This window comes from Zonotrichia leucophrys, chromosome 8 (assembly GCF_028769735.1).
Source record: "Zonotrichia leucophrys gambelii isolate GWCS_2022_RI chromosome 8, RI_Zleu_2.0, whole genome shotgun sequence".
NCBI lineage: Eukaryota > Metazoa > Chordata > Aves > Passeriformes > Passerellidae > Zonotrichia > Zonotrichia leucophrys.
Window position 1 is genome coordinate 16,274,475 of NC_088178.1, and position 17,199 is coordinate 16,291,673.

A 17,199-nucleotide genomic window follows, 5' to 3' on the forward strand; every position below is an offset into this window, starting at 1 on the left:
CAGTAGTTGGAAGAAAAGCTATTCAAACAAGTGACTTATTCCTTGGTTTAAGAGAGATTGGCTCACTCTCAGATGTTGATTTCTGTGGTTTACATGGATGCCTGAGAGGCTTAAGTAGCTTCCTAGCAAGTATAAAAATAGTCATACTGATTTGAAGTTGTAATTGCTTTCCTAGATTGTAGAAATACATAGGACAGAATAAGGTGGAACTGCTCATTGGGAAAGCATGTCCAGGAAGATTTAGGTGTGCTCTGCTGAAGTTGCTCTCAGCAGAGGTGTTGCCTGAATTGCAGAGAGGAGTCTGTGCTGGAGGCTAAAGGGTAACATCCTCTGGTTAAGAAGAGTCCTTTAATATATTAATCAAATGCCTGGATGGCTGAGGCTGCCTATTATTGTGAACTAGAGACTTAATCTACAACAGTTGACTTTGTTTTAAAATGTTCTGGGAAAGTGTTTTAAATCTCAGGCTGCCCAGTTCAAAATTTTGCTGCTTCTCTTAGGGGTTTCTGAGGGCTTAGTTGTGATTAGATTTTCCTTTTTTTGTTGGATGTTTGAGTTAGAGTAATCACAGTAAGGGTGGGATGGATTTGGGTGTTTGTTTATTTGTTTTCTGTTGCAAAGGAAGCAGATAGTGTTTAAAAATTTTAGAAGCCACATAGGGAAAAATGTTCTCACTGCCCTTATTCAATAAATCAGCAACAAAGATCAGGGATCTTAATAGTCAGTAAGATTCTATTAGGAAAGTGGTGGGGTTTAGCTATTCGTGTATTTTTAAGGAAATGTCTGAAACAGGGTTAGAAAAGAACACAAATCAAAACAAAATGCACACTGGTTGCATCTATTTCACTTAACAAAAAATGTTTTCTTTTGTAGTTCCAGGATAATGATCTAATCAAAAGACATCTCTTAACTTACGTTTTGAGAGGACATATTAAAACATGCTGCTTCAGCAGGGTAGGGTGGGAGATCTTTGTGACCTTTTAAGTGGATTTTTGAACCTGGGCAAGAATGCCAGGTCAAGATTTTCCATGTATCTCCCTGATACATTTCTTGTGCTATTAAGCATGGGGTCTTTCTACTTCAGAAGAAAAGAGGATATTAGTGAGCATTTGTGCAGTCATAATGAATAGAGAATGTCCTATGCTAAAAGCATGACATGTCATGGTATGACCTAGAGACCAGTTCCTATGTTTATTATGATTAATTGTAGAGGAAATAATTGATATTTTTAGTTCCTTAGAACAATGGTGGTTTTACCAGAACTGTGCATAAGTGACCTGTATTTTGGCCAAATTAATGGTCTCCCTCAAGAGGTCTGACTTTCCTGATGCTCATATTGCCCTTGCAGAAAGTACATGGTTCCTGCTGCAGCTGGGGCTTGCTGTGCAGACATGTGGATGGGGGTGATTCACCCTTAAGAACACCCCATTCCTCTGTAGGAATTTGATATATTTCCCCTAATCTGATAGGTTTCTATGTTCAAAACAACCAGATATGCAGGGGCTGTTACACTGTCTAATATGGTGACTAATAATCTAATTCATTTGCAAAAGACACATTTGGTCATATAGTAGCATCTTAAAAAATCTGCATTATCTTTAAAGAGAATAATATTCATTATATAGAAGGGCAAATGGGCTACCAGTTATCATTACTAGAAGCTTTTAATAGGAAACTGAACAGTAATTTGTTCACATTCATTTTCTGTATTTCGTATTTGTAATTTCTGTGAGGTGGTATCTTTCTTTCTCACAGTTACCAGAACTTTTCTGAAATGTTTGGCATGCCAGCGAGCTTATTGAAAAGGCTTAATTATTCTCTGTCCTTTATTTAGATATACATTGCACTTGCTTTCTTCATCTAATCTTTTCTTCCTTTAGTACAAATCCACCTGAGTAGAAGTTACTATCCAGGTTGTTAGCTCCAATTTCTCTGACACAGGATACTTTCTAAACAGAAATCTGATTTGCAGTCAGATTAAAAACACACTTTCTTGTCATTTGGAATTGGTTTTCAAATTGAGGAGGTCAGTATGAGCACAGGGTTGTCAGCAAAACTGGTCTCATCTAGAGTTGTGATACTGTCCTTGTGTCAGGTTTTAGCCTCAACTGCTTTGATTTTCTATCACCAGGGTCCTCCAGGTCCTCCAGGTTTACCTGGTCCTTCAGGGAAGAGAGGTCCTCGGGTGAGTAAAACAACTGTGTTGTTCTGCACCTCTAGGCAGGTCACCAATAATCACACTGGAGTTTGCATAATTTTGTTTTTCTCAACTTTATTCATATGCTTAGTGATTGTGTGAGGTATGCTTGTGATGAAAGTGCATGATTCTGAACATTTGGCAGGTAGGTTAAAGCAAGACAAACAAACTGTTTCTCCTGCTGTGAGCTTCCAGCACAGTTAATTCCATGTATGGGTGCATACACGGGGAATTGTTATATTTGTACCTGGCTTTTGCTGCTCCCAATATTAACTTTTCCATGCTGCTCCCATCTGCTGCAATCTAAAACCACATTCATTTGTTTTGGAGTGAGGGGGAGTGAGCAATGCAGCCTCAGAGGAGCAGGCACAGATACAAAATTAACCACTGCAAGACAGAGTGGGGGTAAAAAGTAATCCCAAAAATCTCTTTTAGTCTCTTGAGCTTCAGCAGCTTGATCCTAGATTGCTGTCAGGGTGCTTTGCTAAAGAAATGAGGAGAAGGTTTGTTTTGTGTGAGTGGGTGCAGCCCAGCAGGAGCAGGGGCAGCAGCCTTGCCCTGTGCCTGGGGACAGGGCAGGGCCTTTGCCACAGTGACCGTGGGGACAGAGCAGGGCCTTTGCCACATTCTCCTGTGTCCCTCTGCCATGCACGGGGGAGAGGCCTGTGCTGTGCCACTGTGCTGATTAATGAGTGGGGCAAAAGAATCTGTGTTTGTGCAATGTGTACTAAACCATGTGCTGAGCAGTCCCTGAGGCCATGGCTGATCAGGGGGGTTTAGGGGAGGGAAGGGCAGTGGAGGGAGCAGGTGAAGGTTTGGTGTGGGGATGATTTCAGGCCATGGTAGCTGGAGATGTGAATGGCTGTGGCTGCAGTCAGCAAGGCAGATGGAATGTGGGAGAAAAGGGCTCACAACTGTGGGCTCAGCAGATGTGTGGGAGGAGTTTTGGTTCAGCCTTTGAGGAAGGTTTAAATGAGATGCTGCTCAACAGCCTGTTGAAAGCCAGCACAGCACAGGACGTTCTAAACTTGGCCTGAAGGGTGGGAAGTCGTGGCCCTGGCACTGGTTAAAGAAACCAAAAACCAAACTGATGTTCCAGAGCATTTTGGAGGCAAGGGAGGAGAAGAGACACATTTAAACGTGTAAAATGAAAAACATTCCTTCAAATTCATCTCTTCATGACTTCTTGGATCCTTCTGTGCAAGAGCTAACAATTCTTACCACTCAGCTTTTTTATGTTGCTCACTGCCTGTGGCAGGGATATGTCTGGCATGAGAGGCAGGATCTCACATATCCAGGTAGATCCTCACAACTGGGAAGTTTTCTTTGTTTCAGAGGAGCCTGTTCATATGTTTAAAGCCATGCCTGTTGGTGAGATTGCTCTTGCCCAGCTGCAATTTGTTTGGAATTTTTTTTCTGAAGGTCCTTTTAGTGGTATAGAGTACTTAAAAGCACAGTGCTCTACTGTGTGAGTTCTCTGGATAAATTATTGTGTAGGATATGCATTCCAGTGTGGAGATCTTACTGTAAGGTAACTGAAGAAGTATGAAAATGGCAGAGATGAATATTTACCAGTAGTTCTGAGTTTAAAACGTATTTATACAGGGCAAGCAACTCAATAAAACTATTAGATAAAAAATAAATGGATTTGAAATGTCAGTATTCTTCAGTTTGTGTGATTCTGATAAATTCAGGCAAGTGCAGCTAGTGATGATGTATGTTATGACAGGAGTTTTGTGAGCCAAAATGCCTGTGAAAACAGTGGTTTACTCAAAATTCAGTTCCTCATCTAGCAGCCTGCCCTGTGACTTCTGTTTTCCTTCACATGAGTTGCCATTTGTGATTCTGAAATGTGACTCAAGGTGTCAAAGAGAAAGAGCAGAGTGCAGAGCTGCATTGCCTGAGCCTTCATCAGAGTGTGTGTCCAAAGCTGATGCTGACAGAGATCCACATGGTTGGGACACTTGGGGCACATGGTTAGAGACTTCCATTGGAAACTGGTTTTGATTCCTGCAATTGTATGGTGAAGTTCACATGTGACAGTGTTTTCTAAGTGTCTTGGCTTGTTCCAAGTTTCTTGATAATGAAATTTCGGTGGTTTCAGAATTAGTGACGATGTGAAGCTCCTCTGATGCCTCATTCCATGAGAATCCTCTTGCACTTCTGTGTTCCAGTACTGTGCCCCAAGACAGGAATGCTGCAGGCAGTGAAAGCTGGAGCCACTGCAGCACTGCTGGCACTTTCTATTTGTTTCCTTTCTCCTAAATCCCTGAGAGTGCCTCCAGAGTTACCAGTGTGCAAATTAATCTCTCAAACAGCACGTGGGATTAGCATTTCTGTGGGGTTGTGTCAACATTGTCATTAGTGAGAGGGAGCACTTAAGAGATGCAGCTCTCAGTGTTACTGCAAGGTGAAATTGGTGAATGAGGCCTCGTGTGGTGCAAAGACAAACACTGAGTTTATCTGTTGTTACACCACTGAATATACAAGAAAGTTCAAAGTATTCTTATTATATTTGGTGTTTGGATTTTGGAAGCATTTTGGCTTTAGTGAATTCAACAGAAGTTTTGTTGCCAGTTTGTCAGGGACAGATTTTCACCAGTTTGGTCCTTCAGCACTTGGAAGATGAATAGCTGCTGACAACCATTGCAGCAAATATTTTCCCTAATGTGCTATTTTTCAAGGAGTGAAGATTGCTGAATGTGTTGCAGGAACAGACATTTATACTGGAAGGCCTAGATAGTCTTGATAGCTTATTCTGTTCCTGGAGCAGTTGAAGTTGAATTATTTTAGTAAAAACTCCATTTTCTACACTAGCTGTGGGAGAAACAGGAGAATCTGGGATTTATTTTTTTTAAAGAATGTGGGATACATTGCTTTGAGACATATTTTAAATCACCAGGAACTCATCCACTCACTTTTCTGTGTGTAGCTGGGTACCTCAGAATGTGATTTTACTGATTTTATTCCATGCCTTCAAATGTTGCAGCTGGAGAGCAACATTGCAGTGACTATGCCAAACCTGTTAAGAATTACCTGAGAAGACAATAAAAACAGATTTGTAATGAAAAAGGGGATACTTAGCTTCACTTTTAATTTTTAGGAAGGTATGTATATGTTTTACTTCGTGTGAATCCTTTGAAAGTCCTAACCAGTGATTCTAAAAGCAGGAAAGATGCAGTAAAATTATTCTCTGCAATCCATTCACAGTTGTTCAGTGGTGAACAGAGTAATCCCAGTTGTTGTTCTCTTCATTTGTTTGGGTTTTTTTAAATAGGGTATTCCAGGACCACATGGGAACCCAGGTCTGCCAGGATTGCCAGGTCCCAAGGTGAGTTTATTTATCCATGGTGACATGGAAATACATGAACTTTTTAATACTTTTTGGAAGCCTCAGAACTGTTTCCTATAATAGAAATAATTGGCCTTTTTTGTTTACAGGTAGAGACTGCTACTATAAACATATTTTAATTAAATGTAATCTATCAAATTGAACTTCAGATCAAAACAAAATAGCAGATTATTCAGTGGAAAGAAAATCACCTATGTGTGCAGAATGATAATTTGAAAATGGCTGTCTTTGCAAGTAATTTGTACTTCCCAAAAGAGCTCCTATAAATCAGCTCACCTCTGATAAACTGAGGTTTAAATGCTTAATTGCTGTAAACATTGATTTGTTTAAAAAAAAAAGGAAAAATGTAGACTGTCAGTCCCTACCAATTGCTATTTTATTGTCCATGTCCAAGCTTTGCTATTTAAATGTTCTAATATCTGGGACACTATTATTTATTAATATGCTAGAATAATTTTCTGAAGTTTTATGGAAGTGATATTTTAAGTCAAAGACAAAATACTGGACTTAAAGCTCAAATAACATCTTCAATCTTGTGTAACATAGGACCTTTAAATAGATTTGACAGATTTGTGCAGTTGCAGAATGCCTTCAACTCATATTTAGTTTGAACAATTTGATAGATCTGTTGGGAAAAAGGCAGCACCGTGATTTGTTTAGTATGATTCCTAATTGCAGGAATCTGACATGTCATGACAGGTGCTAAAATCTGCTTGAGGACATAAAAAGAAATTTATTAAAGCTTTCAGTGCTAAGTGCTGTAAAACCTAGTGATTCTGGTTTTTGTGCGTGTTTTTGTTTGTATCTAGTTCTATAGGGACAGTTAAAGATTCAGAATTAATTTTTACTGTATTTATGCTGGCTATGTAATAAAATGCATTTCTAGGGAAATAATTGTAGCCACTTACTCCTAGGCTTTGTTTTATAATTTATTTTCTCCCTCCACTGGATGATAATTTTGATCAGTTCTGTAGCTCTATCCATTAGTTTAAGAATAGAAGGAATTGTACATATGTGTATGTACCTATATATATTTTATTTAAATGTCAAAATATACATATTACTAGGTGCTTAGTGAGCTCTTTAATTTCTGTTAGATTATAAATTATCCTTTCAATACAAGCACATTCTGAAGTGGTTTTCTCTAAATGAAAATTAACCAGATGCTCCTGAAGTTTTGTCTATGAAGATCCAGCTGACCACACTGAAACAAACACTCTTGTTTGATATTAAAACAATGCAGATTAGTGCAAGAATTTTCTAGCAGTAAATGAAGCCAGAATTTTATTCTGTCCTTATGATGCATGAATGTTTCCCTCTTGTGCCAAAGGATCCTTTCTGCATTTGCTTCTGAAACATGGCACAGCATCAATATCCTTGCAGCAAAGTGTCCAGCCCTGAGTGAGGACCACCAGTTCCAAGCAAAGGCCAATCTCTCAGCATTTTATTCCTGAGAAACAATTGGGGGTGTTTTTAAAGTAATGTAAAGGTATCCATGAGGTTTGCCTTTATTCCTGGCTCTTTGGAAAATAGATTAGTTAAGAAAATCTATTTTGTGGATTCTGGCACTGTGGGAAGGCTGAGCCTGAGGAAACCTGTACAAGGTAATGGTTCATGCAGTAATGCAGCCTGATAACCCTGCACATTTCCCTGAAGTGATGGACACAGGGGCAGAGCAATTTGGCTGGAGCATCTGCTCTAATCCTTGTTGGATTGATCAAAAAATCTGCTTTTCAAAGTTTTGTGACTTTACAAAATTTGAAAAATGTAAATCTCATTTCAGTGTGAACCTCCACTATTTTATTTTTTTCCTAGTTCTTTACTGAAAAAGTTATGAGAAAAATATCTATAGTAGAAAGCACATTTACATTTTTTCTGCTCTTGCTGTAACAGTTGAGAATACTTGTTTTAGCATATATTATTAGAATCCTCTTCTGATAGTATTATTGAGCTTAATTTCTCTGTGACAGGGCCCTAAAGGAGACCCAGGATTCTCTCCAGGACGGGCAAAACGTGGAGAAAAGGTATTATTTTCTTAATTATAGAAAAATGTTTTGTCTATCCCATTCTTCTGTGAAGTCTCATTTATTATTCAGATAAATGATAACAGAAAAATGTTTTGTATTTATTTTAACTCTGGTGTATTTTAGCAGTTAATTATGTTAGACTGACCACTGTAGACACAGGTGGCATAATGAATTCAAGGAAAATTTAAAAATATATTAAAAGTTGAAACTTAAATTATGTATTTGATTTAATTTATAAAAATAAAATGTGAGGACTTCAGACCAATGAAATTGATTAGATTCACACTGATATAACAAAGTACAGATTCCAGTTTTCCTTAGTACCTTGCATTATTCCAGAAAGTTGTGTAAAACAGAATTTGGTCATGACAAGCGCACACGTTCCTGCTACTGCCTCCTAAGAAACTTTAGCTAAACTAGTTGTTACTTTCTCTGCCCAAATATTTGAGTATAAATATTCAGATATTCCATTCTTCATAGAAATTGTAGGCTTGAAAGCTTGTGATTGTTTCATTTGAGATTGACACTAAAGTATCATACACAGTAATGTGATAACACTTAAAATATAATTGAATATTTTTAATATGCTAGTTTAAGAATATCTTACATTTATGCTAAGTTCTTTTATGAGCATTTACTGGTAGATCTATTTTGGAATGTTTGTGCTAAGTAGGAAGCACTGTAAGATTTGAGGATACTCTCTGTTGTGAAAAAACATTAGGAAGTAGCTATGGTTTACTAACTGCTGATGTGTACATAACTTAGTTATAGTGCATCCATGCTGTCAAACCCTAAAATTCACAAATATATGTTGTCAACGTTCAAGGGCTGCTGAGAAAAAAATGCAGAAATATAAGTTGATGCACTGATGAGAAATTGAAGTGCAGCTTCAATAGAAATATTTTCATCTAGCTGGGTTTTTGGCAATCAGATCATAGTGTGGTGAGCTGTACATGGCTGCCTGAAACTCAGGCTATGTTCTTTGGCATGAACCCAGGCAGCCACAAAACAGTCTAAAGCCCACATTTGTATGACTATCCCTAAGTACATGTAGAGTGCATCTATAATCCAAAATTATGGGATTGGTATGCATTTTTATAGTTCTCATTATTTTGTGTTCTTAATTTGCTCAGTCTAATTAATAGACTTACATTTACTTGGACAGTAATTCACTTCCAGGATGCATTCCTTGACTTACTGGGTTTGAATTCAGGCACTAATAATGAAAGAGTCAATCTCTTCACTTTCAGTTCTGAGCAAGAATAAGAGCTGAAAAAACCTTCCTCCCTTCCCCTGAAAATTTGTGTCTTTTTTCCATCTCCCCAGCATTTGAGATGCTCTGATTCTTATTGCCATATACCATCATGTGGTTGTGAAGTTTAAAGAACCTGAAGAGAGCAGCAGTGTTCCCCAGTCTCTGTCCATATGCACCTCTCAAGATGTCTTTCACAGAGATCAGATTTATGCAGGTTTTGCACAGCACACCCCATAGAGGTGTTCTGGCTCTTGGCTGCTGATTGTTGGCATAACATTAAAACAAACAATACACACTAGTGGTTATATATATTTATTAATTTGAGGTGAAACCACTTGTTTCTGAGCAAAGTGTTGCCTCAAGAGCGGTATGGCTTCTTCACTCCTGTTGTTGGCTAAAAGTAAACGTGAGGTTGTGAACCAGGTCTGTTCCAGCCATGTTGCAGGAGCAGACATGCTGCACCCAATGGTTGCATTTGAGGAACTGCTGCCTTTTCCATTTTCTTCCTCTAAAAAAGTAATAAAATCAGACAACATCAGCTAGTTCTCCATACCAAATAGCCAAGAGTGCAGAAAAGATCTTAAGCGCTCTATGTTTATAACCCTAAGTCATGTTCCAGTGAAACATATTGATTCTGGATGTTTTTGTTCTACAGGGTGATCCAGGCCCCATGGGCTTTCCAGGCCCACCTGGGATCAAAGGCCAGAAGGTAAGGTTCTGTTTCCATTTCCATGTGACTCATCCTGGCTCAAATCAATGCCCACCAAATGTGTGTCTGATGCTCTATAGGTGGTAGAAGAACTTTAGGCTTGCTATTGGCACTCTGTCTACTGTGCAAAACCTCCCCTTACAGCAATTCAGTGGGATCACCATAGCAGGATGTAAATCACAGCCACATGAAAGAATCTGCAGAAGAATCAAATACATCCTTTTTGCTTTGTACTTCAGCACTGCTGAGAAATTATTTTATACTGATATATATTAAATTAAAATATCATTAAAGAAATTCTATAATTACAGAAAATAAAAATATATAGTTACTATGAAATTATCACATTTAATTATTGTATATAGCATAATGGTATTATTATATAATGTTATTTTTTTATATACAAGATATTTTTTGAATAAATAGTATATTTCCAACATTCTTTCTCATCCAGGTAAGAAAAAAGATTTAAAAAGTCTTACATATGACTTAATGGTGCCCCATATTTTTTTAAATTCTTTTTTCATTTTTAAATCAGCAGTCAAAACTTTCCTTCTATCAGTCTGGAGACCTCATAGGGAAGAAGGCTCCCCTCTCCCCTAGACTGACTTGGCTGTACAGAGAGGCCAGTAGCTGCCCCTGCAGCCAGGGCACTTGGGGGGGGTTGGCACCAAAGGACAGCACTCCTGGGCAGGGCCTTGCCTGAGTCCATGGCAGTACCTGAGAGCCTCTGCAGTGCTTTGGGGTACAGGTGCTTTGCAATGGCTCTGGGAAAGAGCTGTACCAAGATTGGCTACAATTTTTGCTCTAGTTTACTCCCAATCTGTGTGTGACAGTAAATCATGAGAATCTGGGTCTATAAAATCCTGATAAAATTTGCATACTGAAGTAGAGCATGGTAAGAAATGTGGAAGGAAAAAGCTTGGTTTCAACCTGAGAAGGGCTCTGTATTTCATTTTATCTTTACTTTGGCATCATGTAAGGGTAAGGCTGATCAGCAAATTTCAAAAGCAGTATACCTATGGTAAGATCAGCATTATTCTGTTAAGTGTCAGCTTTATGCTACTGAGTGTCTCCCAGTGCTTCTTCTACAGACTCCTATTTTCCTTGAGCAGAAGGAAACTCCAGTCCTGTAAGAGAAAAGGAGAATTTCCATTCCTTGGGATATTTGGGCTGAGTTGCTAGGTGAAGTCTTAGTTGTGGAATAAAGATCAGCAAACAAGATAGAATGGAGCTACTAAGGAAAAATAAAACAAAGCTGTTTTCTGATGAAACATTTTTTCAAAAATCAGCATTGTGAGGGCTCCTCCTTTATTTGCTGCACTTACTTTCTCTCTGTAGCTGATGGTTGTAGCATTAGTCATAACACTTTACCTACTGATTTTTACAGGTTACAGGAACTTGCTGGCACACTTCTGTAGTTGCCAATGTTGTGCTAGGTTTTAATTACAAATACCTAGAAATTCTGGTAAAGCACAAAGGGCAGCAGTAAAATGGAAAGACTCATTTGTTTAAAAGAGCACAAGTCTGAAACTGCCTTTAAGCATACAGATGTCTTGAAATTGTCTAAACTGCCAAGTTTTCTTACTTCTTTTCTCTAGCTCAGTTTTCATATGAGCTGCTAAATGTAAACCATACTAAATCTGCAGGCAGAAAAATCTGGATTTTTTTTCTTTGATGAAAAGAGAATAGAGTAGAAAAAGAAGGTCTATTTTGTTTAATTGTATTTATCACAGATTTCTTTCTCTACCTGCAGGGTCTTAAGGGTTACCCAGGACTGCAAGGGCCACGGGGTGAGCAGGTAAGGGATGCAAGCACAGAGCTCTGTGCTCTGCAGATGAACCATTAGGATAGGAGAATTTATAATCCATTAGAAGTGTTCAATATAAGCAAGCTTTGTAAACTGCTTAAGGAAATATTGGACAAGTTTTGAGCAAGAATTCAGACTGTGTTGAGATCGGTGTGGTAAAAAAGTAGTCTAAATGAAATGGAAAAGCTTATCCAGCTTGTTTTTTCAGTACCACACCAACTGGAAAGATGTCGATGTGAATTCTTATAAGAGGCACATTTCAAACCTCTACTTATGCCTTTTACATCTCCTAGCATGTAGGAAATGAAGTAGTTATTCAGCACTTTTTGAAACTGCTATGTCTTATCAGGAAGAAATCTGAATGTGATTTCAAAGACATCCAATTGCTAATGTCTCTTGTTAGCATTTATGATGCTCTTAACAGCAGAGTAGATGGAAGGAATCTCCTTTTGGATCATACTGAAAAGGAAATGGTGGTGATAACTGATGGTAAACACCTGAAAGGAGATGAAAACTCAAGGACATCATTCATGGCTTTCCTGGGTATTATGCCCAAACCTTCACGGAATGAGTGGTGATGTTCTAATTACAGTCTCACAGGATGTTTTCTGTGATGACTGTAATCTATCAGTGAGATAGAGATAACTAGTGAGGGAAAAACAAGTTGATTCTTTACATCAGAAGAAGAAGAAGGTGGAGAGAATTGTATGCATTCATGATTTATCCAGTGCTATATTGACCTGATTCTTGAAGAAAGAACACACAAATTGGCTTTGTAAGGACACGAGGATTCTTTAATAGAAAGTTTAATGTAATTGTTTCAAATACATCTAGGACCAGTGCAATTACCTCATTGCCTCCTATAGCCCGCCTGAATTATTTTTGAATTATGAAAATAATGTATCCACTGTTGTATTTCACAAAATCTCAGATAGTTTTTAAAGGATATGTGACTGAAATTGGCAGAGTTACTTATGTATGATGAGTCAATTTTTGGGTGTTCTGTTGCTTAAAGAGTAATTTTTCCATGTGCTTAAGCTGCGTCATGCGACTAGATGTTGAAAGAGAAATGATAGAACAGACCCCAAACCATGACATTAAACATGTTTGTTGTTTATTTTCCTTTTCTTTCTTCCTTTTCCACTTAGGGAATTCCAGGAATGGCTGGCAGTATTGGGGCAGTTGGTTATCCTGGCAGGCAGGTGCAGTAACTATTCAAATGCCTTTGCATTTTAATTTTTGTTTTTCTCATTTATTCTTTTCAAAAGTACCATATCTAACTCTTTTGAAACTACTAATTGTAAAACTATATTTGTTTACATCCTGTCTTTTTTCTTTGAAACAAACCTCTTTCTCTGGTAGTGCCTTGGAGGGAATGTTGAGTGTCATGGCTTTTAAACTTGAATGTGTTAGATGCAGTAATGCTGTTCCTTTCTGAAGTTTATAAATGTCATTACCAAAGAACTAAATGTCTGAATACTTTGCACTCCCTTCATAAAACTCATGTGGTTCTGTGTGGTTTATCTTCTTTGTATTTCAAGTCTAGAGGCAGTAGGAGACTACCTGTTCCTCCTCCAATGTGTTTATTTCACTGCTGAATCTATTTCTTCAGTCCATTAGGGAAGAGGAACATTAAAAGTTTGGGGTTTTGCCATTTCAGGTATTTTAGGAATAAAGGCAGAAAGCAGCTTTCTTTAAATAGAAGTACTTATACAAATATTGATTTATGTTTAAAGTAACAGATACCTCAGTACAGTAATACAAATAACATAAAAAATAGAAATGCTCAGCATCTTCCTTGTGTAAAGGTCTGTGAGCCAATTGACAACAACTTTGTGGCTTTCTATCTGCTTAAAGGGTGAATTTCACCAATACTTCAGTGTTTTGTTGAATTAAGTTTGTAGTGGCTATATATTTCCAAGTTCCATTATAATATTTTATAGAGTAATGGATGATAACATTTTTTGTGTTCAATCACATAAAATGTTCAGAGCATTGGGACCACATATGCAATTCTGATGCTAGCTTGAACGTAATTGAAATGCATCCAAATACAAAAGCTCATAAAAAATCCTGTGACATTATGTCACTCTAATGCCTGATCACTGTGTCTGGAAAAGAAATTTCTCTCAGAAGAAATAATTTTAATGTAATGGAAGTTTCAGTCATGATCTGTGTTTCAGCCATGCACTAATGGGAGACCTTTGTGAACATGGTCCCAGGGGACTACTTGATGACACCTTCTTCAATCTTAAAAATTTCAAGAATGTGTTGCCCATTCACGGTCAACAAGTGCTGTTACAGTTCTTTTACATGGAGCATATCTGGTTGTTTAAAATGAATTACAACTCTCTCTTGTTGTCACAGGGCCTCGCTGGACCAGAAGGTAACCCAGGTCCTAAAGGAGTCAGAGTAAGTAAGCATCTTAAGCATTTTGATATCTATGTGTAGTTTTTACCCATACATTAGATAAGAAAGGGGGTGAGGAATTTAATTCGGCTGTGCCAGGGTATGCATGCAGAACCACACTGCCTTTATAGAACCTACAAATGAGAAAACCCAGAGTTTCTTTCAAAATATGTGCAAGAGTTCATTTTTTTCCATGGTGAGCAGCACAGAGCAGTTTTCCATTGTTGCCCTTCCTCTCGCTTGCAGGAGAGGAAAGAAAGCCGTGTGTGAGGGCTGAGTGGATGTTTCAGGCCTGAAGCATTATTTCCATAATGGAGGCTGTCAAGAAGGGAGACAGATCTGACATTTGCAATCTGTAACAACTACAGAAGTAGATAAAGGGAAACAGTCTTGTCACATAAAAACCATGAAAGGGATCTTGAGATTTTAGAATGATTTAGTCATAGTTATATGCATCCCAGGCACTGAAGGTTTTTAATGCTGCATACATTCAAGGTTTGGTTTTGGTTAATTATTCTTGGAAGCAAAATAGATTGGTTTTTATTCCTGGCTGGTTTGAGGTTTTCTCTCTCTGCCTTTTATCATGCTCTTTCTTGGTGGTTTGGGTTTTTCTGAGGGTTGTGGTTTTGTTGGTTTTTGTTCTGGTTTGGTTTTTTTGGCTGGGTGCTGCGTAATTTAGTTTTCTTTGAATAGGCACATGAGCATGCCTACACATGCTTGTGCATGGGTAAGTGTTTCTTCAGACTGACTCTCACCATAAAGCAGAAGGCACAGGTTTCCAGAAACCTTTATGTTGCTGGTTGCATCTGGGATTGGAAGGAGGCTTTTGGTAGGTGTTTTCAGGCATTCAGCTCATGTACAGGTTGCTCAGCAGTGTATGGTGTTCTCAAGTGTCAATTAATATCATCTTACTGTGTTGCAAGAGTTACTTTCGTTTTTTAGTATAGTTACTAGAAGCCTTTACCTTCAGCACCTTCTCAAACACATTTCTGGGGGTTTTGGAATTTTTTTTTTTTTATTATTTTATGCCACTTTTGATTACAGTGATGGGAAAATTAGTTTGGCAGGATCAAGTGCCAACAGATATTGCACCCTCAGGGATTGCTTCCTTTATGTTTCTTCAGTTTATTTTTGCTCACATTCTCATCTGCATTTTGTCTTGTTCTCCCTTCAATGAACAAGACATAAGTGATCCCAGTCACTTCCCCAAAAGTTCCTGCTTCTCTGTTTACACAAAGCTAAAAGTGGGCAATGCATGAGTAATTTTAGGGGCAAACACCTTAAGGCTAAATATTGTGTATGAATTCTAAAAGTAATTTACAGTAAAATGATGACACAGCCCTCTTGACATATACTCCTGTACCATGGAGGTGTATAGCAACAGGATGTGAAGTATCTTCAGAGCTTTAGGTTTCAAATATTCCTGTAATCAAACTGTGCTCTGCTTCTCAGCTGTTTTAAGTAACTGTAGAAAGTAGAGGTGCCTTTGTTTTCCTTATTCCCTTAGGTCTGGATGACAAGGTAGGTACCATCTTCCATAATTAAAAAAAAAGATCAACCTCCAAGAAATTAAATCCTAGTCACATTTAAATTTCTAGAGCTTCACTGGTAGTTTCAAATGAGCCTGAATTTAATCCTTGTGTCTTGAACCCTAGCTGGCCAGTACTGAGGGACAAGCAGCCTTGAAATCAAGCACTTTTCTTACATTTTTAGGGTTTCATTGGACCTCCAGGTATGGCAGGACAACCAGGACCTGAAGGAGAAAGGGTAGGCCTAATGGAACGTTAATGAAATGTTGATGTTTGTGTGGTAATGTAACACATGTTAGAATGGGGGGAAATGAACAAGGTTTAATCATTCATTTGTTCTTTGGTTTTTTTTGGTTAAAAGCAAAACTGATTTGGAGAAAATAAGATGAATAGGACACACCAAATTTGTCTAGTCAATGAAATGCCTTGGTGCTAAAGTAAAATGGGGAGCAGCTGCAATATATTGTTTTACTTTAATCGACAGCTGCAAGGATTAGGGTTATTTTTTTTTTTTCTTCAGCAAAGTGTGAATGAGTACTTTTCATGTAAGCAATTTCTTTTGGACAATAACTAATATTTGTCTCTTGTTGGATGATCTTTGCAGTAGAACCAGCCATGGAAGTGTTAATCTCTATCACTCTGCTTGAGCCTTTTCTTATTGCACTTGAGCCAGCAGGCTGTCTGGGCATGTAGTGTGATGGAAGCAGGACAAGGCCCTTTTTCACAATTGTTCTTATATTGCCACAGGAAAGACAGACAAAGTTTGTCTTTCTGCTCCAGGACATTGGCTCTGACACACTTTGCTCAGATACTTTTTGTAGTTTTTTTTAATGGTTCTCCTTTCACTGTGGTTTTTCCGATCAAATGCAGGTTTAATTACTTGAATTTAAGTATTGAAGAAACCTATTTATGAAGTGTTATTTCTTTCTTAGGGTATCCCAGGCCTCCGTGGAAAAAGAGGTCCTAAAGGGAGACAGGTAAAGATTCTAATACTTGTTACAATTCCTGCTGCCAGTGTAAATCCACCTGGAATTAACTCTGTAGCTTTAATCAGCTGAAAAAAATGTTAGTTTTATTTTTGTCCATAAATAACTTTCTATCACTTTCAGTTAGTACTTTCCAGAACTGCAGATTGTGTGCAGATTATTAGCACTAAAGTGTGGAAGACAGCACTGTGAGCTTTGTGGCAGGTTCCTGATATCAGCTAGGAGGAGGATTAGAAGGTGACAGAAACACACAAATATATTGTGTAAAATTGGTGTTAGCATGAGGTGCAGATATGATGCAAGCTTCATAAGTCTGATGTTGGCTTGGATGAAAATCAGCTTCTTCTAATGTCTGATATTTCTGGACTGTAGTAAATTAAAGTTGTCCTCTTCTTAACATGTATTTCTACAGCTGAGAATAAACACAAATCTGCCAAGTACCCATTATCAGGTTTACATATTTCCTGTGGTGTGTCTTCCATGTCAAATGTTTTGTTTTCTGTTGCAACCATATTATTTTAGGTCTTTGAAGCTATCCAGGAGTTTCCAGTTTTAACTTTCTTGTGGTTTGAGATTGGAAAACACCATAGGGCTCTCCAGCTGTGCAGTCAGTTGTGCTCAGCAGTTCAGATGATTTTCATCTACCACGTTGAACAAATTTGTCCAGCAGTAGTATGATGATCATCATACTTGACCTATGCTATGGAAGTTGTAGAGGATTCTTTAATTGTGTTTTGTTTTCTGTGTGATCAGCCAAAAAAGTCACTAGCCTACAAGAATTGCTTTGATATAAAGAAAGGCAAGCAAAATTACATTAGGTCTATAGACTGCTTTTTCTGGAGCTGCCATGAGACCATATTGCAGTTTGCATGTAATCTGGGTGAAATGCTGCTCTCTGCATCTGAGTGTTGGGTGAGCAGGGCCC

General features: G+C 38.1%; 1 protein-coding gene across 3 annotated transcripts in view; it reads left to right on the forward strand.

Annotated features, from left to right (window-relative positions):
- COL24A1 (collagen type XXIV alpha 1 chain) overlaps window positions 1-17,199 on the forward strand; it is a 118,339-nt gene that overhangs the window by 17,001 nt on the left and 84,139 nt on the right. For all 3 annotated transcript variants that reach the window (XR_010441210.1, XR_010441211.1, XM_064719938.1), the window contains exons 4-12: window positions 2,132-2,185; window positions 5,475-5,528; window positions 7,520-7,573; window positions 9,487-9,540; window positions 11,297-11,341; window positions 12,499-12,552; window positions 13,718-13,762; window positions 15,473-15,526; window positions 16,221-16,265. Coding sequence is in view for 1 of the 3 variants with exons in the window: in XM_064719938.1 (XP_064576008.1) it covers window positions 2,132-2,185; window positions 5,475-5,528; window positions 7,520-7,573; window positions 9,487-9,540; window positions 11,297-11,341; window positions 12,499-12,552; window positions 13,718-13,762; window positions 15,473-15,526; window positions 16,221-16,265 (459 nt within the window). In the remaining 2 variants the exon portion in view is untranslated. The remainder of the gene's footprint in view (window positions 1-2,131; window positions 2,186-5,474; window positions 5,529-7,519; window positions 7,574-9,486; window positions 9,541-11,296; window positions 11,342-12,498; window positions 12,553-13,717; window positions 13,763-15,472; window positions 15,527-16,220; window positions 16,266-17,199) is intronic.